At 44.6% G+C, this 27,827-nt stretch overlaps 1 protein-coding gene across 2 annotated transcripts in view; it reads right to left on the bottom strand.

The window, feature by feature from the left end:
- The window catches only part of ABCB9 (ATP binding cassette subfamily B member 9), a 160,128-nt gene that overhangs the window by 51,806 nt on the left and 80,495 nt on the right, over nucleotides 1-27,827 (bottom strand). For both annotated transcript variants that reach the window (XM_069755717.1, XM_069755713.1), the window contains one exon: nucleotides 25,478-25,683. In XM_069755717.1, the coding sequence (XP_069611818.1) occupies nucleotides 25,478-25,683 (206 nt within the window). The remainder of the gene's footprint in view (nucleotides 1-25,477; nucleotides 25,684-27,827) is intronic.

Consider the following 27,827-nt stretch of genomic DNA (forward strand, 5'->3'; position numbering starts at 1 on the left):
AGCATGTTATCTGTATATAGAGATATTTTCTAATGCAGCTCTTTGTTTTAAACCATACGACTGATCCAAAAAGTAGGCAACACTCCAAAGCGTTCCTCAAAGAGGAAAGTTATTTTTATTGCCCCAAGTGCATGACAGCAACATTTCAGCTCAGCAGTCCAGAGCCTTTATCAAAGAAAACAAACTGGACTGGACTGCTGAGCCAAAAAATTGAGGATCACTGTGGAGTGCTGCCTACTAGTGATGAGTGAACGTGCGCGGATATAGGGATTTTTGTGTACTCAATGTAAAATCCTTTTCTTCGAGCCACTGATTGGGGGACACCGAACCATGGGTGCTAAGCTGCTGCTGCTAGGAGGCTGGCTCCCAGAGAACAAGTTCAGTGCAAAAGCAGTAGGAGATCATTAACAACATATAACATCATATCGGAGTACAACATGTCAGAATAAGAAAGGAACCAAAATACAAGCCGTAACAGCTAACAAGGTGGGTGCTGTGTCCCCCAATGAGTGGCTCGGAGAAAAGGATTTTACAGTAAGTACACAAAAATCCCTATTTCTCCTTCGCCACATTAAGGAACACAGAACCTGTTCTGCCGAAGCCTGATGCCAAATGGCCCAAGAAGCACCTACCGACTGAGTTGAGTGTGCCTTAATCCCCGCCGGGATAGGTTTTCCCCTAATATGGTAGGACTCATGAATAGCCGACCGAATCCATCTGGCTATAGTGGCTTTTGAAGCGGCTAAACCCTTTCTGTGACCCTCAGGTAGCACACAGGGCATCCGACTTACGGAAGGGTTCATCCTTGAAGTGTATCTCCTGAGAGCCCTTACTACATGCAGGGTGTGAAGGGCCTTTTCAACTCCATGTCTTGGTGCTGGACAAAAGGAGGGAAGGACAATGTCTTCATTAAGATGGAAGGATGACACCACCTTGGGCAGAAAGGATGGAGACAGTCGAAGGACCACTTTGTCCTGGTGGAAGATAAGAAAAGGCGTTCGACAGGACAGAGCAGCTAGCTCTGAAACTCGTCTGATAGAGGTTACTGCCACAAGAAAAGCAACTTTACAGGAAAGAACGGTCAGTGAGACGTCTTGGAAAGGTTCGAAAGGAGTCTCTTGAAGAGCACCCAGGACCGAGTTAGGATCCCAGGCCTCTAACAGCATTCTTTAGGGGGGTATCATGTGGGAGACCCCTTGAATGAAAGTTCTCACTTGTAAGTTTGAAGCAATCTTGCGTTGGAACAAAATGGATAACGCCAAAATCTGACCCTTGAGGGAGCTGAGTGCTAAACCTGAATGCAAACCGAACTGGAGAAATTCCAGAATGGAGGGAACCGAGCAGATGAGAGGAGGACGTCAACAGCCCCTGCAACATGAGGCTTTCCAGGTGAGGTGATAGATGCAATCAGATGTCGATTTGTGAGCACTAATCATGGTGGAGACCACTTATTGGGAGAAGCCGGCTTGAGTAAGGCTCCAGGATTCAACAGCCAAGCTGTTTAAACACAGGGCCCCTGAGTTCTGGCGGTAAATCGGATCTTGGCGGAGCAGATCTGGGCGATCTGGCAGACGCCAGTGAACATCAGAGACGAGCTGCACCAACTCACGTACCATGAGCAGTGTGGCCAATCTGGGGCAACTAGGATTAGAGGAACTCCCTCCATCTTGATCTTCCTGATAACCCTTGGTAGTAAGGGAAGCAGAGGAAAAACATACGGGAGATGGAACTGATGCCAGCGCATCTACCCCGATGGCTTTTGGGTCCCGAGATCGAGCTATGAAGTTGGGTACCTTGGCGGTCAGCCTGGATGCCATCAGATCCACGTCCGGAGTCCCCCAACGAAGACAAATCTGCTGAAAGACCTCCAGAGGAGAGACCCTGATGGCTGAGTTTTCCACATCTGGGATATACACTGCGGAGATTATGGAGCGGTTGTTCTCGGCCCAATGTAGAATGTGGGACATCTCGCGCATTGCCGCCCTGCTGCGGGTACCCCCCTGATGATTTATGTATGCCACCGCTGTGGCATTTTTTGATTGAATCCGAATGGGATGACCCGCGAGGAAGGAGTGGAAACGTCTCAGGGCAAACCTGATTGCTTAAATCTCCAGAATGTTTATCGGAAGTCTTGACTACCGAATCGTCCAATGCCCCTGGGCAGTGTGATGACGAAAAAGTGCTCCCCAGTTGAGGAGACTGGTGTCGGTAGACACCACAAGCCAGTGGATCGGGAGAAAGGATCTTCCCTGGCTGAGTGACAATTCCAACGTCCACCATTTGAGCGCTTGTCTGACCCGCAGGGACAGAAGACATGGCCGATCGAGGGATAAGGGACTCCTGTCCCAATTGTCCAGAAGAGCCTGATGCAAAGGATGGAGATGTAGATGGGCGAATGGGACAGCTTCTATTGCTGCTACCTTTTTTCCCAGGATACTCATGGCAAACCAAATGGAATGAGGGAGGGATGACAAAGCGTCCCGGTTCCCTGTTGAGGGGCTTGGGCCTTGATTGGAGGGAGCAGAACCAACCCCTAGGAAGTGTCCAGGATCATCCCTAGGAAGGAGATCCACTGGGCTGGAATGGGAGAAGACTTGTCCAAGTTTATTAGCCAGCCCAGGCAAGAAAGAGTATCCAAGGTAATGCGGGCGCAGTCCTGTTAGGATGGTCCCTTGATGAAATCATCCAAGTATGGCAAAATGACCACTCCCCAGGAGTGCAGAATGGCCATGACAGCCACCATGACCTTTGTGAATACCCTGGGCGCGGTGGCGAGGCCGAAGGGTAAGGCCGTGAATTGGAAATGGTCCCCCCGAATGGCAAAACGCAGAAACCTTTGATGCAGTGGGAAAAAATTGGAAAGTGAAGATAAGCATCCCTGATGTCGATGGATGCCAGAAACCATCCTTTGACCTCTGAACCTCTCACGTTCTGGAACTGGGACAATGACCCTGTCTCGACGGAGAGAATCGATGGCGCAGTAAAGTGTTCGAGCCTCTGAATTTGTCGGAGGAGCAGAAAATTCTATTTTGTGTCTGGAAGATACCAAGTCTCTGGATCATGGATGATGGAAAGCCAGACATGCTGAAAAAGAAGCAGGCGGCTGCCTACTTTGGTGGTGTCATCCGGATGACCCCCCCCGAGTCATCGTGAGGAGAACCTGGGAGACCTGGTTCCCTTAGGTCTGGATTGCCTAGGTTTACCTTTCCAGGGCGGGTTGGGCCTGTACGAGACATGGGGCCCTCTATCTAAAAGCGGTGATCGTCCCAATTCAGACGAGGCTGTGGAGGTAGACCAAAATGGGCTACTGATCGGAACCAAAACTGTTGCTGGCATTGAAAGGTCTGCCTGGGCTTTTGCTGCGGGAGAAATTTGCTTTTCCTTCCTGTAGCATCTGAAATAAGCTGGTCTAACTTTTCTCCAAACAGTCATCCGCTCTGAAAAGGCAAAGAAATTAAGGACTTTTTAGAAGCGGAGTCCGCTCGCCACTCCCTAAGCCATAGTGCTCTCCTAATAGTGATAGTGTTTGAAGCTGCCAGTGAAGCACAGCTCTCTGCATCTAGGGACGCGTACATCACATAGTCCCCCGGCCATGGCAATTTGGTGAGATCCGCTGCCTGTGACGGAAGCGCCCTGTCCTGAATGGATTTTGTAAGGGCATCTGCACAGAAAACCAATGCCTTTGCGACCCATGCTGCAGGGAAAGATGGGGAGAGAGAGGAACCTGTGGCCCAATTGTCCAGAAGAGCCTGATGCAAAGGATGGAGATGTAGATGGGCGAATGGGACAGCTTCTATTGCTGCTACCTTTTTTCCCAGGATACTCATGGCAAACCAAATGGAATGAGGGGAGGGATGACAAAGCGTCCCGGTTCCCTGTTGAGGGGCTTGGGCCTTGATTGGAGGGAGCAGAACCAACCCCTAGGAAGTGTCCAGGATCATCCCTAGGAAGGAGATCCACTGGGCTGGAATGGGAGAAGACTTGTCCAAGTTTATTAGCCAGCCCAGGCAAGAAAGAGTATCCAAGGTAATGCGGGCGCAGTCCTGTTAGGATGGTCCCTTGATGAGATCATCCAAGTAAGGCAAAATGACCACTCCCCAGGAGTGCAGAATGGCCATGACAGCCGCCATGACCTTTGTGAATACCCTGGGCGCGGAGGCGAGGCCGAAGGGTAAGGCCGTGAATTGGAAATGGTCCCCCCGAATGGCAAAACGCTGAAACCTTTGATGCAGTGGGAAGATTGGAAAGTGAAGATAAGCATCCCTGATGTCGATGGATGCCAGAAACCATCCTTTGACCTCTGAACCTCTCACGTTCTGGAACTGGGACAATGACCCTGTCTCGACGGAGAGAATCGATGGCGCAGTAAAGTGTTCGAGCCTCTGAATTTGTCGGAGGAGCAGAAAATTCTATTTTGTGTCTGGAAGATACCAAGTCTCTGGATCATGGATGATGGAAAGCCAGACATGCTGAAAAAGAAGCAGGCGGCTGCCTACTTTGGTGGTGTCATCCGGATGACCCCCCCGAGTCATCGTGAGGAGAACCTGGGAGACCTGGTTCCCTTAGGTCTGGATTGCCTAGGTTTACCTTTCCAGGGCGGGTTGGGCCTGTACGAGACATGGGGCCCTCTATCTAAAAGCGGTGATCGTCCCAATTCAGACGAGGCTGTGGAGGTAGACCAAAATGGGCTACTGATCGGAACCAAAACTGTTGCTGGCATTGAAAGGTCTGCCTGGGCTTTTGCTGCGGGAGAAATTTGCTTTTCCTTCCTGTAGCATCTGAAATAAGCTGGTCTAACTTTTCTCCAAACAGTCATCCGCTCTGAAAAGGCAAAGAAATTAAGGACTTTTTAGAAGCGGAGTCCGCTCGCCACTCCCTAAGCCATAGTGCTCTCCTAATAGTGATAGTGTTTGAAGCTGCCAGTGCAGCACAGCTCTCTGCATCTAGGGACGCGTACATCACATAGTCCCCCGGCCATGGCAATTTGGCGAGATCCGCTGCCTCTGACGGAAGCGCCCTGTCCTGAATGGATTTTGTAAGGGCATCTGCACAGAAAACCAATGCATTTGCGACCCATGCTGCAGGGAAAGATGGGGAGAGAGAGGAACCTGTGGCTTCATAAACAGAGCGAGCAAGGTTGTCTATTTGTCGGTCTGTGGTATTTTTAATGTAAGCCCCATCAGGCAAGGATAACAGCGTTTTGGACGCTAAACGTGACACCGGAGGGTCCACTAACGGAGGCTCCGTCCAATCCTTGAGAAGATCTGCAGTAAGGGGTATTTTGCCTCAAGAGAATTTGAAGGGATTCAATCACTTTGGCCAATGAAGCCATGGATTGTGACAGTGACGCAGCCCACTCCGGGGGGCTAGGTACACTGGGGTCGGTAGCGGCGGAGGACTCCTGAGCGCGTTGGGGATAACAGGTTGAGCAAAAAGGGGAGCTTTAAGGCCGTGGCAGAGGAGCCTGGCAGGAGGTACACACAGTGAAAAAGGTGGTATGTGCTTTAGTATCCTTTTTAGCTTTAGGCTGCGACATGATGTACCCCAATATAGGTTAACACTGCTAGTCTGAGAGCTCTGGGAAAAAACTGCAGGGAAGCACCTAGCGCAGTCTCCTTACCCAGGTTCTGTGTCCTGCAGTCTGCTGAGGCGGCGCGCTGAGTTGGGAGAAGACCGGCATCCGGGGGCTGCTGATACGTGCAGGAAGAAAAGGCGGTCAGAGCAGAGCAGTGCCTTGCAGGGAAGATGGCTGCCGAGAGTTGGGAGGCACGCTCGTAAGAAGCGAGAAGCTCCAGGTCTATGGTCGGAGCCGCTGGAGGGATGCAAGCGGTGGGCGGGGCCTACCGGGATGCGGCCTACAGTAGGCTGAAGCCGCGGGGGCTAAATTTATGGCTTCGGCCTACCGCTGGAAATGCGCTGTGGAGCCCTACCGCTATGGAGCCCTCCTAAAACCACCAGGAACGACACCCCCGGACCACTAAGATCCCCATGGCACTTACCCCATATTGAAGGCGATTGCAGAACAGCCGTGCAGCAGGTTAGAGCTGTGCTGACCATTGTTGTTTGGATGGTGCAGGGTTGGAGAGCCTCAATGCACCAGCCCCATAATAGGGAGGGGGGTGGAGGGGAACTGTCTGCCTCCTTCCATCATCCGCTTTTTTATTGGTGATGCAGTTGGGGCTGCACGAACGCCAAGATGGAGGGTGCCTCTGTACAGTTGTGGCCAAAAGTATAGACACCCCTGCAATTCTGTCAGATAATACTCAGTTTCTTCCTGAACATGATTGCAAATACAAATTCTTTGGTATTATCTTCATTTAATTTGTCTTAAATGAAAAAACACAAAAGAGAATGAAGCAAAAAGCAAAACATTGATCATTTCACACAAAACTCCAAAAATGGGCCAGACAAAAATATTGGCACCTCAGCCTAATACTTGGTTGCACAACCTTTAGCCACAATAACTGCGACCAACCGCTTCCAGTAACCATCAATGAGTTTCTTACAATGCTCTGCTGGAATTTTAGACCATTCTTCTTTGGCAAACTGCTCCAGGTCCCTGATATTTGAAGGGTGCCTTCTCCAAACTGCAATGTTTAGATCTCTCCACAGGTGTTCTATGGCAGGGGTGTCAAACTGCATTCCTCGAGGGCCGCAAACCATGCGTGTTTTCAAGATTTCCTTAGCATTGCACAAGGTGATGCAAGCTTAATGTGTGTAGGTGATTAAATTATCACCTGTGCAGTACAAGGAAATCCTGAAAACACGACCTGTTTGCAGCCCTCGAGGAATGCAGTTTGACACCCCTGTTCTATGGGATTCAGGTCTGGACTCATTGCTGGCCACCTTAGAAGTCTCCAGTGCTTTCTCTCAAACCATTTTCTAGTGCTTTTTGAAGTGTGTTTTGGGTCATTGTCCTGCTGGAAGACCCATGACCTCTGAGGGAGACCCAGCTTTCTCACACTGGGCCCTACATTATGCTGCAAAATTTGTTGGTAGTCTTCAGATTTCATAATGCCATGCACACGGTCAAGCAGTCCAGTGCCATAGGCAGCAAAGCAACCCCAAAACATCAGGGAACCTCCGCCATGTTTGACTGTAGGGACCGTGTTCTTTTCTTTGAATGCCTCTTTTTTTTCTCCTGTAAACTCTATGTTGATGCCTTTGCCCAAAAAGCTCTACTTTTGTCTCATCTGACCAGAGAACATTCTTCCAAAACGTTTTAGTCTTTTTCACGCAAGTTTTGGCAAACTCCAGCCTGGCTTGTTTATGTCTTGGGGTAAGAAGTTGGGTCTTCCTGGGTCTCCTACCATATAGTCCCTTTTCATTCAGACGCCGACAGATAGTACGGGTTGACACTGTTGTACCCTTGGACTGCAGGGCAGCTTGAACTTGTTTGGATGTTAGTTGAGGTTCTTTATCCAACATCTGCACAATCTTGCGTTGAAATCTCTTGTCAATTTTTCTTTTCTGTCCACATCTAGGGAGGTTAGCCACAGTGCCATGGGCTTTAAACTTCTGCGCACGGTAGACACAGGAACATTCAGGTCTTTGGAGATGGACTTGTAGCCTTGAGATTGCTCATGCTTCCTCACAATTTGGTTTCTCAAGTCCTCGGACAGTTCTTTGGTCTTCTTTCTTTTCTCCATGCTCAATGTGGCACACACAAGGACACAGGACAGAGGTTGAGTCAACTTTAATCCATGTCAACTGGCTGCAAGTGTGATTTAGTTATTGCCAACACCTGTTAGGTGCCACAGGTAAGTTACAGGTGCTGTTAATTACACAAATTAGAGAAGCATCACATGATTTTTCGAACAGTGCCAATACTTTTGTCCACCCCATTTTTTATGTTTGGTGTGGAATTATATCCAATTTGGCTTTAGGACAGTTCTTTTTGTGTTTTTTTCATTTAAGACAAATTAAATGAAGATAATAATATCAAATAATTTGTGTTTGCAATCATTTTCAGGAAGAAACTGAGTATTACCTGACAGAATTTCAAGGGTGTCAATACCTTTGGCCACAACTGTACATCCAAGGGTCTGACCTGGTGGGCAGGGCAAGTTGTCCGGCATTAGGCCTGGCTGCAAAAGAGGGTACATGGAGGCGACACTCCATGTGCTTGTCTGTTGAAGGTGCGGGGAGATCAGTGCCCTTTAAGAGACCCGTCGCCCCTAAGATTCAGCCCAGGCATGGCATCCCACGTCGCAGGAGAGGATACATGGAGGCGTCACTCCACATGCTCACCTGTTGTTGGTGCGGGGAGATCGGAGCCTTGAAAGGATCCGCCGCCACTTCGTCCGGGTAAAAAAAATCAAAGAATTAAAAATTAAGAGTTAAAAAAAAAAGGGAGTTTTTGGTCTGAATAGCAGACCCGTGTGCCTCCTACAGACACTAAGCTTGAACTGGTTCTCTGGGAGCCAGCATGAGGGTGTATACTGCAGGGGAGGAGCTAACTTTTTGTCTCAACTTATTGTCAGCCTCCTAGCAGCAGCAGCATAACACAGATGGTCCTGTGTACCCCAATGTGGCTAAGGAGAAAAGGTATTATGCGAGCATGCTTGGGTGCTGAGTGACTGGAGTGCAAAAATAATATGTTCGAGTCCCCACGCCTGAATGTCTCGCAGATGTTCGACAGCTGCAACACATGCAGGAATTGCCTGTTTATTAGGCAACTAGATGGTGGCCCGATTCTAACGCATCGGGTATTCTAGAATATGCATGTCCACATAGTATATTGCACAGCCCACGTCGTATATTGCCCAGCCACGTAATATATTGCCCAGCCACGTAGTATATTGCCCAGCGACGTAGTATATTGACCAGCCACGTAGTATATTGCCCAGCCACGTAGTATATTGCCCAGCCACGTAGTATATTGCCCAGTCACATAGTATATTGCCCAGCGACGTAGTATATTGCCCAGTCACGTAGTATATTGCCCAGCCACGTAGTATATTGCCCAGTGACGTAGTATATTGCCCAGCCACGTAGTATATTGCCCAGTGACGTAATACATTGCCCAGCCACATACAGGTCCTTCTCAAAAAATTTGCATATAGTGTTAAATTTCATTATTTACCATAATGTAATGATTACAATTAAACTTTCATATATTATAGATTCATTATCCACCAACTGAAATTTGTCAGGTCTTTTATTGTTTCAATACTGATGATTTTGCCATACAACTCCTGATAACCCAAAAAACCTGTCTCAATAAATTAGCATATTTCACCCATCCAATCAAATAAAAGTGTTTTTTAATAACAAACAAAAAAACCAACAAATAATAATGTTCAGTTATGCACTCAATACTTGGTCGGGAATCCTTTGGCAGAAATGACTGCTTCAATGCGGCGTGGCATGGAGGCAATCAGCCTGTGACACTGCTGAGATGTTATGGAGGCCCAGGATGCTTCAATAGCGGCCTTAAGCTCATCCAGAGTGTTGGGTCTTGCGTCTCTCAACTTTCTCTTCACAATATCCCACAGATTCTCTATGGGGTTCAGGTCAGGAGAGTTGGCAGGCCAATTGAGCACAGTAATACCATGGTCAGTAAACCATTTACCAGTGGTTTTGGCACTGTGAGCAGGTGCCAGGTCGTGCTGAAAAATGAAATCTTCATCTCCATAAAGCATTTCAGCCGATGGAAGCATGAAGTGCTCCAAAATCTCCTGATAGCTAGCTGCATTGACCCTGCCCTTGATGAAACACAGTGGACCAACACCAGCAGCTGACATGGCACCCCACACCATCACTGACTGTGGGTACTTGACACTGGACTTCAGGCATTTTGGCATTTCCTTCTCCCCAGTCTTCCTCCAGACTCTGGCACCTTGATTTCCGAATGACATGCAAAATTTGCTTTCATCAGAAAAAAGTACTTGGGACCACTTAGCAACAGTCCAGTGCTGCTTCTCTGTAGCCCAGGTCAGGCGCCTCTGCCGCTGTTTATGGTTCAAAAGTGGCTTTACCTGGGGAATGCGGCACCTGTAGCCCATTTCCTGCACACGCCTGTGCACGGTGGCTCTGGATGTTTCCACACCAGACTCAGTCCACTGCTTCCTCAGGTTCCCCAAGGTCTGGAATCGGTCCTTCTCCACAATCTTCCTCAGGGTCCGGTCTCCTCTTCTCGTTGTACAGCGTTTTCTGCCACATTGTTTCCTTCCAACAGACTTACCATTGAGGTGCCTTGATACAGCACTCTGGGAACAGCCTATTTGTTGAGAAATTTCTTTCTGGGTCTTACCCTCTTGCTTGAGGGTGTCAATGATGGCCTTCTTGACATCTGTCAGGTCGCTAGTCTTACCCATGATGGGGGTTTTGAGTAATGAACCAGGCAGGGAGTTTATAAAAGCCTCAGGTATCTTTTGCATGTGTTTAGAGTTAATTAGTTGATTCAGAAGATTAGGGCAATAGGTCGTTTAGAGAACCTTTTCTTGATATGCTAATTTTTTGAGAAGGACCTGTAGTATATTGCCCAGTTACGTAGTATATTGCCGAGCTACGTAGTATATTGCACAGCCCACGTAGTATATTGCCCAGTGACGTTATATGTTGGCCAGTCACGTAGTATATTGCCCAGTCACATTGTATATTGCCCAGCTACGTAGTATATTGCCCAGCCACATAGTATATTACCCAGTTACGTAGTATATTGCCTACTGACGTAGTATATTGCGCATCCACGTAGTATATTGCCCAGCAACATAGTATATTGCCCAGTTACGTAGTATATTGCCCAGCCACGTAGTATATTGCCCAGCCACGTAGTATATTGCCCAGTGACGTAGTATACAGCACAGAGCCACGTAGTATAATGCCCAGTCACGTAGCATATTGCCCAGTGACGTAGTATATTGCCCAGCCACGTAGTATATTGCACAGCGAAGTAGTATACAGCACAGAGCCACGTAGTATATTGGCCAGTCACATAGTATATTGCCCAGCTACGTAGTATATTGCCCAGCCAGGTTTGTCACAGGTGAAAAAATAAAAAATAAACATATACTCACCTTTCCGAGGGAGCCCTTGTAGTCCACAGCAGGTTCCGGTCCCAGGGTTGGTATTAGCGCAGGACCTGTGATGACGTCGCGGTCACATGACCGCGACGTCATGGCAGCTCTTTGTAGCGCAGGCACGCAGGGCTTGTGATGACATCACAGTCACATGGCCGTGACGTCATGGCAGGTCCTTCTGTCACCGGAACCTGCAACGGAAGATGGTGGCCGGCGCGAGCTGCTACGGAGGGTGAGTATAGCAGGTTTTTTAATTTTTTTATTTTAACATTACATTTTTTACTATTGATGCAGCATAGGTAGCGTCAATAGTAAAAAGTTGGGGACACACAGGGTTAATAGTGGCGGTAACAGAGTGCATTACCCGCAGCATAACGTGGTCCGTTACCGCCGGCATTAACCCTGTGTTAGCAGTGACCGGAGGGGAGTATGGGGGCGACAGGCACTGACTGCGGGGAGTAAGGAGCGGCCATTTTCTTTCGGACTGTGCCCGTCGCTGATTGGTCGAGGCAGCCATGACAGGCAGCTGGCGAGACCAATCAGCGAATGCATAACCGTGACAGAAGGACAGACAGACGGAAGTGACCCTCAGACAATTATATAGTAGATTCCTGCATGTGTTGCAGCTGCCGGACAGCCCCGAGACATGCAGCCACAGGGACTCTTAACATTTTTCTAGTACAACGAAGACATTCGGTTAGCACCCAACATGCTCGGATAACACCTTGTCGGCGCACGTTCACTCATCACTACTGCCTACAGTACTTTCTTAAATTGATATTTACATAAGATTATGGGTTACGCCTTGAGGATTTCCAGGCTCCATAATTCTGAACGTGTGCCGCCTCTTTCTTTTGGTGTAATTCTTACTAATCTAATATATAATTGCCTAGAATACTACTTCCTGTCCGGAGCTAATGTCCGGAGCTAATGTCCGGAGTTAATGTCCGGAGATAAGTGACGTCAACAGTGTCCAGTGTCTGATTGGTTGCCGCCTGCTGCGAGCGACCAATCAGAAACTTGCCGTACTGTGACACACTCCGCCCGCCATTTTGGTGTGATTTTTGAATTTTTACCTCACAGCAAGTTTCTACTGCGTGGAGGCGGGCCCAGTGACGTTGCTCTTCAAGCTCCTGCCGAATTTCGTCAAAAAAATGATAATACCATTTACCAAAACTATATATATTTAGTTGTGAAGTGGTTCAGTGACATTTTCACACCAATTTTGAACTTTTGTTTGGTGTTTTCTCCATATACTGCCTATTATTCACTGACTGTTATACTGAGAGACTGCCGTTTATTGACCTCTTCTTTGCCACATTGGGTATATTGCTCTATTATTTGCCACATAAGGACATTGTCCATTATTGCCCAGCAATTTCTCTGCAATATAAACTGCCTATTAAATACCTGATGGGCACACAAGTATGCGCCAGTATGGGTACTAAGAGCCTTTCCACATAATAATGAAATATTTTAAAATGTCATAGAACATACCAATATACATAGTTATTGATACATATTATTTATTATTTACATTATTGTTCTTAAGCAAAGAACCGTTGTTGTGGCATTTGCCACAACACGCAAAGTTGTCGTCTGATGTCTTTCATCCCTCCCCTCATAAGCATGTTCATGGATCCTGTGTAACTGTACCTTAAATAACAAGAATTGTCAAGAGCTGGTGAGTGCAGCCATTTTTTGTTCTTTCTTACTATTATTTATTAATTGTATTATTCTTACATTTGAATAAATAAAGTATATATGGATTCTAGACTCCCGGTAGACTCCCGATTCTTTAGAATCGGGCTGCCATCTAGTATTAAATATTTCATCAGGATTCCTACCACGTGTTCTATTGCTGCCATGAATAGTGAAGATCTGGTTGGGGTCTGGCAATTCCTAGCCTCTGGCTGTAATACCTTGCTGTTTAAACGCAATACCTACTGTAAGTAGTCCAACTATATTTTCTTTAGAAAACACAGAGCTAAGAACAGAGTAAAAAAAAAAAAACTTACTGGTTTCAGAAAATGGCAAAACAGAAAGAAAAGAAAACCTTTAGTAATAACAGAATAACTTGTAATGAATGACTTGCAAATGAATGATAATGACAACTTTCAATAAATGACTTGCAAAATCATGTTTCCAGCTAATTTGTAATAAACACCATAAACATAAAGCCCTAAAAACAAAAGTGAAATCACTTTTTATTTCACCAGACCACTGCACTTTGATTTTTTTCCCCATTTATCAGTATATTGATTTGTAAACTGAATGGTGTCTTTCAAAACTAAAACTTCGGTATAAAAAAACAGGTCCTCGTACAGCTATGTCAACAGGAAAAAAAAAGTTATGGCTCTTGGAAAAAGGGGAGGAAAAAAATGAAGTGGCGAAAATGATAAATCAATTCTTATAGCAGTTTATATATCCTATTATAATTTAGGTATCAGTTTTTGTCAATGTATATAATTTGACTTACCTGTAAAAACAATAACTAGACAAAATAAAACACATGTCTACTTTATAGTCCTGTTAAATTTAGTGTCTTGTATGTATATTGTAGATCAGTGGGACATCACAGAAAGTATATGGATGGAATAAGAGCTATCAAATGGCCTGACAGATCCTGAGAATTGACTTTTGTATAACATGAGCCACGAGCCACATTGCATAAACTATAGGAATATTATAAATAAGGGCTTATTCAGACATCTGATTTTCAGTCCATATAAAGCAATTTCTGCAAATTGGACAGACCTTATTAGGGTATGTGCACACGATGCGGATTTTGCTGCGGATCCACAGCGTTTCAGCAGCAGTTTCCCATGAGTTTACAGTTCAATGTAAACCTATGGGAAACCAAAAACACTGTGCACATGCTGCGGAAAAAAACGTGCGGAAATGCAGCGGTTTACATTCCGCAGCATGTCACTTCTTTCTGCGGATTCCGCAGCGGTTTTACAATTGCCCCTATAGAAAACCGCAGTTGTAAAACCGCAGTGAAAACCGCAGAAAAACCGCGGTAAATCCATGATAAATCTGCAGCAAAAACGCAGCGTTTTTGCCCTGCAGATTTATCAATTCTGCTGCGGAAAAATCCGCAGAGGTCCATTATACATGTGCACATCTTTATAGTTAACGCCCTATTAAAATGAAAGATCTGGAAAAAAGTGCAGCACGCACAAATGGATCCCAGTTTCTGAATGAAATCTGTCAACAGAATTCAATGGAGAGAAAAAACTATCAATCAAAATAATTAAAATCATTTTTTTGTGCAGGGGTGGGAAACCTGTGTCTATACCACAGCCCCAAAGTGTCTCCTCTGATGTCTATACCACAGCTCAAAAGGGTCTCCTGTGATGTCTATACTAAAGCCTGGAAGTGTCTCCTGTGATGTCTATAATGCAGCCCCAAAGTGTCTCCTGTGATGTCTATCCCTCATTCCCATGTTTCCTGTGATGTCTATGCCGCAGCCCCATGTCTCCTGTGATGTCTATACCACAGCCCGAAGGTTTCTCATGTGATGTCTATCCAACAGACCCTGACTGTCTCCTGTGATATCTATCACTCAGCCCCATGTCTCCTGTGATATCTGTAATGCAGCCCAAAATTGTTTCCTGTGATGTTACCAAAGTGTCTCCTGCGATGTCTATACCGCAGCCCCAAAAGTGTTTCCTGTGATGTCTATGTAGCAGCCCTAGGTCTTCTGAGATGTCTATACCATAGCCCAAAAGTATTTCTTGTGATGTTTTTACAGCAGCCCCATGTCTCCAGTGATTTCTATACCGCAGCCCCAAAGTGTCTCCTATTATGTCAATACCACAGCCCCAGTGTCTCCTGCAATGTCTATGCCACAGCCCCACAAAGTGTCTCGTGTGATGTCTGTCCCTCAGCTCCATGTTTCTTGTGATGTCTATGCCGCAGCCCCATGTCTCCTGTGATGTCTATGCCGCAGCCCCATGTCTCCTGTGATGTCTATACCAGAGCCGAAGGTTTCTCATGTAATGTCTATCCCGCATATTCAGTGTCTCCTGTGATGTATATCCCGCAGACCCAAGTTTCCTGTGATGTCTATACCACAACCCCATGTCTCCTGTGATGTCTATACTGCAGCCTCAAAGTGTCTCCTGTGATTTCTATGCACCAGCCCCATGTCTTCTGTGATGTACATGCCTCAGCCCATGTCTCCTGTGATGTATATACCACAGCCCCATGTCTCCTGTGATGTATATACTGCAGTCTCTATGTCTCCTATGTGATGTACAGTACAAACCAAAAGTTTGGACACACCTATTCATTTAAAGATTTTTCTGTATTTTCAGGAGTATGAAAATTGTACATTCACACTGAAGGCATCAAAACTATGAATTAACACATGTTGAATTACATACTTAACAAAAAAGTGTGAAACAACTGAAATTATGTCTTATATTCTAGGTTCTTCAAAGTAGCCACCTTTTGCTTTGATGACTGCTTTGCACACTCTTGGCATTCTCTTGATGAGCTTCAAAAGGTAGTCACCGGGAATGGTCTTCCAACAATCTTGAAGGAATTCCAAGAGATGCTTAGCACTTGTTGGCCCTTTTGCCTTCACTCTGTGGTCCAGCTCACCCCAAACCTTCTCAATTGGGTTCAGGTCTGGTGATTGTGGAGGCCAGGTCATCTGGCGTAGCACCCCATCACTCTCCTTCTTGGTCAAATATCCTTACACGGCCTGGAGGTGTGTTTGGGGTCATTGTCCTGTTGAAAAATAAATGATGGTCCAACTAAACGCGAACCGGATGGAATAGCATGCCGCTGCAAGATGCTGTGGTAGCCATGCTGGTTCAGTATGCCTTCAATTTTGAATAAATCCCCAACAGTGTCACCAGCAAAGCACCCCCACACCATCACACCTCCTCCCCCATGCTTCACGGTGGGAACCAGGCATGTAGAGTACATCCGTTCACCTTTTCTGCGTCGCACAAAGACTTGGTGGTTGGAACCAAAGATCTCAAATTTGGACTCATCAGACTCAAAAGCACAGATTTTCACTTGTCTAATGTCCATTCCTTGTGTTCTTTAGCCCAAACAAGTCTCTTCTAATTGTTGCCTGTCCTTAGCAGTGGTTTCCTAGCAGCTATTTTACCATGAAGGCCTGCTGCACAGTCTCCTCTTAACAGTTGTTGTAGAGATGTGTCTGCTGCTAGAACTCTGTGTGGCACTGACCTGGTCTCTAATCTGAGCTGCTGTTAACCTGCGATTTCTGAGGCTGGTGACTCGGATAAACTTATCCTCAGAAACAGAGGTGACTCTTGGTCTTCCTTTCCTGGGGCAGTCCTCATGTGAGCCAGTTTTTTTGTAGCGCTTGATGGTTTTTGCCACTGCACTTGGGGACATTTTCAAAGTTTTCCCTATTTTTTGGACTGACTGACCTTCATTTCTTAAAGTAATGATGGCCACTCGTTTTTCTTTACTTAGCTGCTTTTTTCTTGCCATAATACAAATTCTAAAAGTCTATTCAGTAAGACTATCACCTGTGTATCCACCAGATTTCTGCACAACACAACTGATGGCCCCAACCCCATTTATAAGGCAAGAAATCCCACTTATTAGGCTATGTGCACACGTAGGAAAAGAGGTGCAGAATTTTCTGCACAAAATCCGCATCTCTTGGCAGAATCCGCAACTGCGGATTTGCTACGGTTTTTATGCAGATTTTGTGCGGTTTTTATGCGTATTTTGTGCGAATTTTCAGCGGATTTTGCCACTGTGGATTTTTAACATGGAGGGGTGCAGAAACGCTGCAGATCCACACAAAAAAAGTGACATGCACTTCTTTGAAATCCGCAGCAATTCCACACTGATTTTTCCGCACCATCTGCACAGCTATTTTTTTATCCCATTGATTTACAATGTACTGTACATCACAGTGCGGTTCTGCAGCGGTTCTGCACGGAAAAATCTGCTGCGGATCCGCAGCAAATCCGCATCGTGTGCAAATAGCCTTAATCCTGACAGGGCACACCTGTGAAGTGAAAACCATTCCCGGTGACTACATTTTGAAGCTCATCAAGAGAATGCCAAGAGTGTGCAAAACAGTCATCAAAGCAAAAGGTGGCTACTTTGAAGAACCTAGAATATAAGACATAATTTCAGTTGTTTCACACTTTTTTGTTAAGTATATAATTCCACATGTGTTAATTCATAGTTTTGATGCCTGCAGTGTGAATGTACAATTTTCATACTCCTGAAAATACAGAAAAATCTTTAAATGAGGTGTGTCCAAACTTTTGGTCTGTACTGTATATACAGATGTCTGTGTCTCCTATGTGATGTATACACAGTAGTCTGTGTCTCCTATGTTACATATACTGCAAATCTCCCACTGCTTGACTTCTATAAATGTAACATGTGCAGTGATTAATTTCCCACTGTGAAGAGACCTACAGTGTAATATACATCTGTGTTTAGTACGACTTACTGCTGCGAGTACTTTCCAACACTTCATTGCAGAGTTGACTGAGATCCAGGTCGACGCAAATCTGGAAAAGCAGTTACAAGTAGCAACATCATCCATACCAGCTAACATCACAGTCGCATGAAAGAAAAGCAATTTCCACCTTCACATTAGCGGTGAGTTAAATAAATGTTTAACCAAATGTAGTTGGCAATTTTCAAGTTGATGATTTGCACGGCCCCCAAATGATGGTATACCGTTAAGTCCATATATATTTGGACAGAGACAACATTTTTCTAATTTTGGTTATAGACATTACCACAATGAATTTTAAACAAAACAATTCAGATGCAGTTGAAATTCAGACTTTCAGCTTTCATTTGAGGGTATCCACATTAAAATTGGATGAAGGGTTTAGGAGTTTCAGCTCCTTAACATGTGCCACCCTGTTTTTAAAGGGACCAAAAGTAATTGGACAATTGACTCCAAGGCTATTTCATGGACAGGTGTGGCAATCCCTTCATTTTGTCATTCGAAATGGAGGGATCTATTTCAAGTTTTTATTTCTGTTAATGTTAATGATTATGGCTGACAGCCAATGAAAACCCAAAAGTCATTATCTTAGTAAATTAGAATACTTTATAACACCAGCTTGAAAAATGATTTTAAAATGCGACATGTTGGCCTACTGAAATGTATGTTCAGTAAATGCACTCAATACTTGGTCGGGGTTCCTTTTGCATCAATTAAAGTATTCTGTTCTAATCATGGGACATCATGATTAAGGGTGCGTAGTCACCTGAAATGCTTCAATGTCGCATATTATGTAACTGTCTACACTGATGTTGCTTTACCCTCTGCTGAGCACTTTTGGTGAATAAAGAAAGAAGTTTGCTCACAAGTTCATTGAGCTGGATTTTCTTCTGTATTGGGATTGCTCCACGCCTTGGCACAGAGTTTCCTGTGCTCTGAACATCTAAGGATGTCCATTACGGTCAGCTGGACTTTTTTTTAAACTTTTTTTTCATACATATAAACAGACAGTTGATTAGAATTTTGGATCCGAGTTTCATCAGAGTTAATTTTTACCATCAGTGTTTCAGTGATTTTCACTGAAGAGAAAATTAAGAAAATAAAAAAATTACAAAGCTACTCCTATACATTACAATGCTGATTACAGGGAGTACACGGATTGTACACTCATGGCATCCATGCGCTGTCCGTGATTTTCACAGACCTATAGACTTGGATGGGCGATTTTGATTTGAGACTTGGATCAAAAATGCAAAATGTTTTCTCATTTTTTGAGGACAAACGGTTCACAAAAAACACTGTGAGCAGTCCTATATACTATGATGGTGACGTGTTTTATATATGAAAAACATGACTACAACCTATAAGTGACTCACAGATGACGGAATGAGGCCTAAGAAGTACAGGAGTATCTGTACAGTGAACTTCCAAGGTTAATAAGTACTTACCTAATAGTATCTATTACATTATATTTTTCTGTAAATACTAGGTGTAAACTACAGTGGGGCAAAAAAGTATTTAGTCAGTCAGCAATAGTGCAAGTTCCACCACTTAAAAAGATGAGAGGCGTCTGTAATTTACATCATAGGTAGACCTCAACTATGGGAGACAAACTGAGAAAAAAAAAATCCAGAAAATCACATTGTCTGTTTTTTTATCATTTTTTTTGTATGTTATGGTGGAAAATAAGTATTTGGTCAGAAACAAACAATCAAGATTTCTGGCTCTCACAGACCTGTAACTTCTTCTTTAAGAGTCTCCTCTTTCCTCCACTCATTACCTGTAGTAATGGCACCTGTTTAAACTTGTTATCAGTATAAAAAGACACCTGTGCACACCCTCAAACAGTCTGACTCCAAACTCCACTATGGTGAAGACCAAAGAGCTGTCAAAGGACACCAGAAACAAAATTGTAGCCCTGCACCAGGCTGGGAAGACTGAATCTGCAATAGCCAACCAGCTTGGAGTGAAGAAATCAACAGTGGGAGCAATAACTAGAAAATGGAAGACATACAAGACCACTGATAATCTCCCTCGATCTGGGGCTCCACGCAAAATCCCACCCCATGGGGTCAGAATGATCACAAGAACGGTGAGCAAAAACCCCAGAACCACGCGGGGGGACCTAGTGAATGAACTGCAGAGAGCTGGGACCAATGTAACAAGGCCTACCATAAGTAACACACTACGCCACCATGGACTCAGATCCTGCAGTGCCAGACGTGTCCCACTGCTTAAGCCAGTACATGTCCGGGCCCATCTGAAGTTTGCTAGAGAGCATTTGGATGATCCAGAGGAGTTTTGGGAGAATGTCCTATGGTCTGATGAAACCAAACTGGAACTGTTTGGTAGAAACACAACTTGTCGTGTTTGGAGGAAAAAGAATACTGAGTTGCATCCATCAAACACCATACCTACTGTAAAGCATGATGGTGGAAACATCATGCTTTGGGGCTGTTTCTCTGCAAAGGGGCCAGGACGACTGATCTGGGTACATGAAAGAATGAATGGGGCCATGTATCGTGAGATTTTGAGTGCAAACCTCCTTCCATCAGCAAGGGCATTGAAAATGAAACGTGGCTGGGTCTTTCAACATGACAATGATCCAAAGCACACCGCCAGGGCAATGAAGGAGTGGCTTCGTAAGAAGCATTTCAAGGTCCTGGAGTGGCCTAGCCAGTCTCCAGATCTCAACCCTATAGAAAACCTTTGGAGGGAGTTGAAAGTCCGTGTTGCCAAGCGAAAAGCCAAAAACATCACTGCTCTAGAGGAGATCTGCATGGAGGAATGGGCCAACATACCAACAACAGTGTGTGGCAACCTTGTGAAGACTTACAGAAAACGTTTGACCTCTGTCATTGCCAACAAAGGATATATTACAAAGTATTGAGATGAAATTTTGTTTCTGACCAAATACTTATTTTCCACCATAATATGCAAATAAAATGTTAAAAAAACAGACAATGTGATTTTCTGGATTTTTTTTCTCAGTTTGTCTCCCATAGTTGAGGTCTACCTATGATGTAAATTACAGACGCCTCTCATCTTTTTAAGTGGTGGAACTTGCACTATTGCTGACTGACTAAATACTTTTTTGCCCCACTGTATGTACTTACCTAAACATTGAATTTATCACTTTGCATCTATTACATTATATTTTTCTGTAAATGCTAGGTGTAAACTGTGAGTCGAGTTCACATGTTAACATACAAATGTTAAGGCAAGAGAAACAAACAGTGACATGAATACACAAATACCTTTACAAGAAACACCCATCTGTGCATGCTAAACCACAGCTTACTTTCTAGGTGTGGCCCCTGGGTCTCACATTACATGCTGTAATGCAGAACTTATATTTGGCATCTGACTAATAACAGGAAGAAGGTGGAGGGAGACAGGTAGCTATTACACACAGACTGCCATGTGACAACGCATATAAATCACTCTCACACCATGACAACATAAATAGTAGAAATTTGCATAGCTCATTTTCTGTACAATAGTATTGACACATCTCCCCAACATTTCTACAAACCAATCTACATTGGCCAATGGCTATTAACCATTTGCTGGTTTCTTAGTTTTCAGAACAACAGTCAGTAGAAATGAATGAAAGCATGTACCTGCTGCTCGCTCGTGGCCACATTGACATTAAGGCCCCTTCACATTTAGCGACGCTGCAGCGATACCGACAACGATCCGAATCGCTGCAGCGTCGCTGTTTGGTCGCTGGAGAGCTGTCACACAGACCGCTCTCCAGCGACCAACGATGCCGGTAACCAGGGTAAACATCGGGTAACTAAGCGCAGGGCCGCGCTTAGTAACCCGATGTTTACCCTGGTTACCATGCTAAAAGTAAAAAAAAAACAAACACTAGATACTTACCTACAGCAGTCTGTCCTCCAGCGCTGCGCTCTGCTTCTCTGCTCTCCTCCTGTACTGTCTGGGAGCCGGAAAGCAGAGTGGTGACGTCACCGCTCTGCTTTCCGGCTCACAGCCAGTACAGGAGGAGTGCAGAGCGCAGCGCTGGAGGACAGACAGCGGTAGGTAAGTATCTAGTGTTTGTTTTTTTTTACTTTTAGCATGGTAACCAGGGTAAACATCGGGTTACTAAGCGCGGCCCTGCGCTTAGTTACCCGATGTTTACCCTGGTTACCAGTGAAGACATCGCTGGATCGGTGTCACACACGCCGATCCAGCGATATCTCCAGGGAGTCCAGCGACGAAATAAAGTTCTGGACTTTATTCAGCGACCAACTATCTCCCAGCAGGGGCCTGATCGTTGGTCGCTGTCACACATAACGATTTCATTAACGATATCGTTGCTACGTCACAAATAGCAACGATATCGTTAACAATATCGTTATGTGTGAAGGTACCTTTAGACATTACAGCCCCTTGGGCGTGACTGTTGCAAGATTCCCATCAGCAGTGAGGACTGTCCTGATGGAAATCGTCATCATCAGATCCCCTTTGCAAGGTTTTTAAAAAAAGTAATGGTAGAACGTGGTTTAAAAACTTGTTCCATGCTTAATCCACATATTAAATATCAATCACACATCACCTTTTATTTCTTATCTCGTGTCCCCAGGGGGTGCGGAACGTCATGCTGGTGCAAGTGAGGAGACCATACCACGTGATGTCGCTGGCATAATGGTGTAGTCAGGAGGGGCTGCGAGGTGCAGGGGTCAGCAGAAGGTTCGGCGTAATCTCTCTGGTGTCATACTTCACAGAAACTATGCAACATTATTTGGATTGCTTCAAATCGTGTCCTTGTCATGGCAATACGGAATACTGATGTGCTGTATAGTATTTCAGTACTCCAGTATGGCCAAATCTGTTGTCCTCTATGCCCATATGCATCACAATGCCCCAAAATGTCATCATTTCTGCTGCGTTTACAGGGGTCCATCTGGCATATGGTGACGATGGATTTTGGGTGAAAAATTGATGGGTATATAAATTTATCTGAGCCACCATAAGACTTATTACATCATCACTGAAGAAAAATTTGAAAAGTCAAAAGTGAGACCTATAGTGTCAAACTGGACTCCTGGGCCTCACATGAAACCTGGAACATCAGGATGACATCTTTTGGGGGTGGAGTTCATATGGGATCAATTGCTGAAGGGGTTGCCTCAGTCCTAGGGAGCCTTGCTGGGCGTCCATTAGTTGAGGAGGAGGAGAAAGGAAAAAAAAGAGGAATGTGGGCTTGTCCTCACTACCTGAATCTTAGTCGGAGGTAAGAAAGCAGTAAGCCTCCTCTCAGGGCTCCCTTAGAAGAGCAACGTAGAGTGAAACGGCTGTCGTCCAGCATGTTTTCCACTTGTATGCCTGTCTGCTTTGATTTCACATGATTCCACAATAAAGGATAATTTTTATGGGCCGCTGCGTGCCAATTCTTACTTTTCTACATGGTGATTTTGGACATTTTCGGCACCCGTGTCCCTGGAGTTTGGTTTGCCTCATTATCCCGCAGCTGAGCAGCTGTGCCAGTCTTGTTGCTCTCTTCCTGTGCATTTGCTTCTTATAATGTTTTAGCATTAAGTCTCAAATTAAAGATTACAACATTTACATCACTACATCACCAGAACCACTATCAATACAGTAATATATTACCAGGACCAACATCAGTACAATAAAATAACATAACCAGTCAGTAAAATAATACATTACCAGAACCAGTCAGTACAATAATACATCACTATAACCTCAGTCAGTGCAGCAAAACATGACCAGAACTTCCGTCAGTGCAGTAAAACATCACTAAAAGAACCTCAGTTAGTGGAGCAAAACTTCACCAGAACCTCCATCAGTGCAGTAAAACATCACTAAAAGAACCTCAGTCAGTGGAGCAAAACATCACTAGAACCTACGTCAGTGCAGTAAAACATCACCAAAACCTCAGTCAGGCAGTAATACATCACCAAAACCTATGTCAGTGCATTAATACATCACCAAAACCTCGGTCACTGCAATAATACACCAGAACGTCCGTCAGTGCAGTAAAACATCACTAAAAGAACCTCAGTCAGTGGAGCAAAACATCACCAGAACCTCAGTCAGTGCAGTAAAACATCACTAAAAGAACCTCAGTCAGTGCAGTAATACATCACCAAAACCTACGTCAGTGCATTAATACATCACCAAAACCTCGGTCACTGCAATAATACACCAGAACCTCTGTCAGTGCCGTAAAACATCAGAACCTTCATCAGTACATCAATACATTTCCCAGTTTAGTATAGCAGTCAATTGAAGTGTCAGGTCAGCCTCAAATACAATTGTAAGCAGATATCTCAAGTTTGAAACTTATTCCCCATCCACGGGATAGGGTATTATTTTCAGATCATTGGGGGTTCAACCATTGTGGTTCTGACTGATCCCGAGAACAAAGGATCTGGAGAGCCCCAGCTGAATGGAGCAGAGGCATCCGCACTACTGCTCCACTCATTCTAATGAGAACGCAAAAGATCAGCAGAGCTGAGTTATCTCCAGCACTTCCATTAAGAATGAATGGATCGGTAGTGCGGATGATCGACCTCTGTCCAAGTTTTCAGAAACACTGGAGATCCCACCACCTGCGGTTAAGGAATACGTTTCCAGCTTGAAACAACCCCTTTAAGGAGCAATAAAGGGGTTGTCCAGTTTAAAAGTACAAATCTGAAGTCATTATGTGACTGCAGAGTTGTGAATCCTCCCAGCGCACGCACCGCTTGCTGTGAGGATTTTCCGGTGTCAGCGCTGGGAACGGTGGTCATGTGACCGCAAGTATGCCATATGCATACTCCTGGCCACAATCCGACTCGGTGGTCATGTGACCACAAGTCTGCCATATGCATACTCCTGGCCACAATCCGACTAGACGTTGCGGCCTGGCTCAATTTACTTGCATAGTCGGATTGTGGCCAGAAGTATGCACATTGTTTTTTTTTTTTTTTTTTACTGTATTGTTAAAACGCTATGATAGGCTAGGGAGAGTTGACCGGACAAACACAGCAATAGCTGACATAGGGGGGCAATACAGACCCTGTGATGATGTGTACGGATGGACTGTTGACTCTTGCCTACTTGACTCTGTCATTGCGCAATGCAGTGCGGTAACCGGAACTTGAGGCACTGTACATGTGCGGCGGTTTGCGGGAACGCACTTCCCATAGTGTCGTACATGAACGGTTGACGTCATGAAGGCGTTAAATGTTTTCTTATTTGCAGTGAATGTAAACTTATTTCTGCTGAACTTGAAATTAATAAAGCCTTTAAATATACATAAAAAAGTGTGGAGTTTACGCTGCAAACTAATTTATGAGACATGTACATGGGTGAATCCAGCCTAAGGCCTCATTAAGATGTCAGTGATTTTTCTGGTATGCAAAAACAAAAAAGGTCCGCTTACCATTAGTGTTTTTGATTCGATTTTCATCAATGTCTCAGTTTTTACATCAGTGATTTTTGCATATAAAAACGAATAAATGAATTGCAAAGCTTCTCCTATCCATTAAAATCTTAATCACATGAATGGCAATGTGTGGTCAGGGATTTTAACTCCTATGCTTTATGGATCCCTTTGATCCATGACTCGAATAAAAAATGGATGTCTCCATTTTTTGAGGCGGACCATTCAGTTTGCAAAAAAACGGACATGTGTACAGCATCATAGCGAATGTACCCATCATAGAGAACGTACCCATTATAACCTATCTCCAAAAAACACAGAACACAAACGCAATGTCTGAATATGGCCTAAAGCTTAGCCATGTAAGCACATCTCTTTCCTAAAGCAGTCGTGTAAAGCATACATCATTTAAACACAAGGAAAGAGAAAATTCACACGACCTGTCCACGGAGAGTGCCGACGATTATATTCTTTGAAATTGAAGGACGCATCAAATAAAGCTTGTTAAATGGTGACTCCTTCGCTCAGATATCTAGAAAAACATCAGCTCAAAATAAGACATTTATTAATAAACAAGGACCACACCTTGTAGTATCTGCCGTATACCCTGGAAACCAACACGATGATGGGAAATCCCAAGAAGGTCAGCAATGAGAGCTGCCAGGACAAGCTGAACATGAAGACTATAACTCCCACAGCTTTGACACAGCTGCGCAGGAAGACATTAACGTTTTCGGAAACGACGTCGCTCACGGTTGTTGTGTCAGAGGTTAAACGAGAAATGATGTCACCTAGGATTAAAAATAACGATATGTTAAACCATATGTATCATTAACAAGATTTGAAGAAGAAATCAGATACATTTTCTTTTCAAGTATCGAATACAGTAACGCAGGTACGAACTGGGGCTGAAATTCAGCCCTGGCATTTGAAATCACACAGGCCCATGTTGTCCCCATCCTCAAGCACCAGATGGGATATATTACTAATATTACCCTGCATGGAGGAAAGCAAGATTTACTACAAGACCAATATTTCTAATGATACCTCTGTCACAACTCTTAACAGTATGGGTATCTTGAGAACACCGATTCTGTTAACAACGTAGCAGACAAGGCGGCCCACGACCAGACAGGCCCTTTGGCATTTGCCAGATGGCCAGTCCGGCTCTGCACTAAGGGCTCGTGCAAATCGATCCGGCACGAACTGCTGAAACACACGGACTGGCCACGGGTCTTCCGAATCCGAAAGGAGCATGGCAGCTTCATATATTTTTATGAGGCTGTCACGTTCTGGTTAGGAGACCCGCGGTCAGTCAATGAATTGCGTCTGAGATCGGAACATCCGCGTGAGCACCAAGCGTAAGGCCAGACAGGGCAGCATCGATACGACTGATATGAGGATAAAAACCCCAGAAATCTGCATCCAATGCATTTAATAAATGTATTCTTCATTGGATGTATGATTTGGCCCACAAACCATGTCGCCAATTGTAAAGGCAGTGCAGATGAAACACAAAATCATGCACCCATTTAACAATCAATTCAATTCAATCATTTCAGTCATGAGAGGGAGGTTGTCTAGCCTTAGAGCTCTTCAGATGAGTGTATTATATGGACCGATGCTGTCTGTATGCACCACGGACAGCACACAGACCCATTATACCCAATGTGCCAGGGTGTATGGCTGAGTTTCCACACGGACCACCCGGCTGCTTTGGTCTGATTTGCAAACAAACTAATGTATATACAGTGCCATGTAAACGTTTAGGCACCCTAGGTCAAAATTACTGTTATTGAGGACAGTTAAGCAAGTTGAAGATGAAATGATCTATAGAAGGCCGAAAGTTAAAGATATTTAAATATTTTTTACATTTAAAAAAATTACGAAAAGGAAAAAGGGCAGATGCAAAAATGTGGGCACCCTTGGAGATTTGTGTGATCAGATAACTTTGATCAAGGTTTCAGACCTTAATTAGCCCATTAGAGTTATGGCTTGTTCACTATCCTCGTTAGGAAAGGCCTGGGGATGCAAATTTCCCAGCTTTATAAAAACCCAGCCTCCTCTAACCTTGTGGCAAAAAACAGCAGCATTGGTTCCTCGTCTAGGCAGCTGCCTAGCACTCTGAAAATGAAAATGATGGAGGCCCACAAAGCAGAAGAAGGCTATAAGATAGCAAAGCATTTTCCAGTTGCCCTTTCCTCAGTTCAAAATGTAATTAAGAAATGGCAGTTAACAGGAACAGTGGAAGTCAAAATAACGTCTAGAAGACCAAGCAAAATTTCAATGAGAGCTGCTTATAGGATTGCTAGAGCTAACATAGAAAAATCTCAGAAAAAATACATACCATAAGATACAGCCTTCCCAAAACCCTGTCTGATGACAAATGCACACTTAGCAGGATGCAGCAGACCTCCACTGATAAAGGCTAGGGGCGGCACAGGTGCAAACTACTTGATAAAAACAGCCACCTCCACTGAAGAATTGAAAGACTCTTGACTGGCTACAAAAAGTGTTTACAAGCTGTGATACTTGCAAAAAGGGATACTAGTAGGTAGTAACGATGCAGGATGCCCCAACTTTTGCATCGGTCCATTTTCCTTTTTGTAATTTTTAAAATGGAAGAATATGACAATATTTTTTTTGCTTAAAATACAAAGCAAACATGTCATCTTTAACTTTAGGCCTTTTAGAGATCATTTCATCTTCAACTTGCTTAACTGTTCACAATAATTGAATTTTTGACCAGGGGTGCAAAAACTTTACATGCCAGTGTAAATAGCAGATCCTGCACACATCCGCTATGTGGACAGGCATACAAACTCAGTCACATCTGCAACTTGTGGACATAACTGGTCCGAGTTTTAGTATGGCTTTCTGAACCAGGCCTTCCTCTTACTGGCACTAGCGGCATACACAAGTGGAATTATGACCG

The sequence above is a fragment of the Ranitomeya imitator genome, chromosome 1 (assembly GCF_032444005.1).
Source record: "Ranitomeya imitator isolate aRanImi1 chromosome 1, aRanImi1.pri, whole genome shotgun sequence".
NCBI classification, from domain to species: Eukaryota; Metazoa; Chordata; class Amphibia; order Anura; family Dendrobatidae; genus Ranitomeya; species Ranitomeya imitator.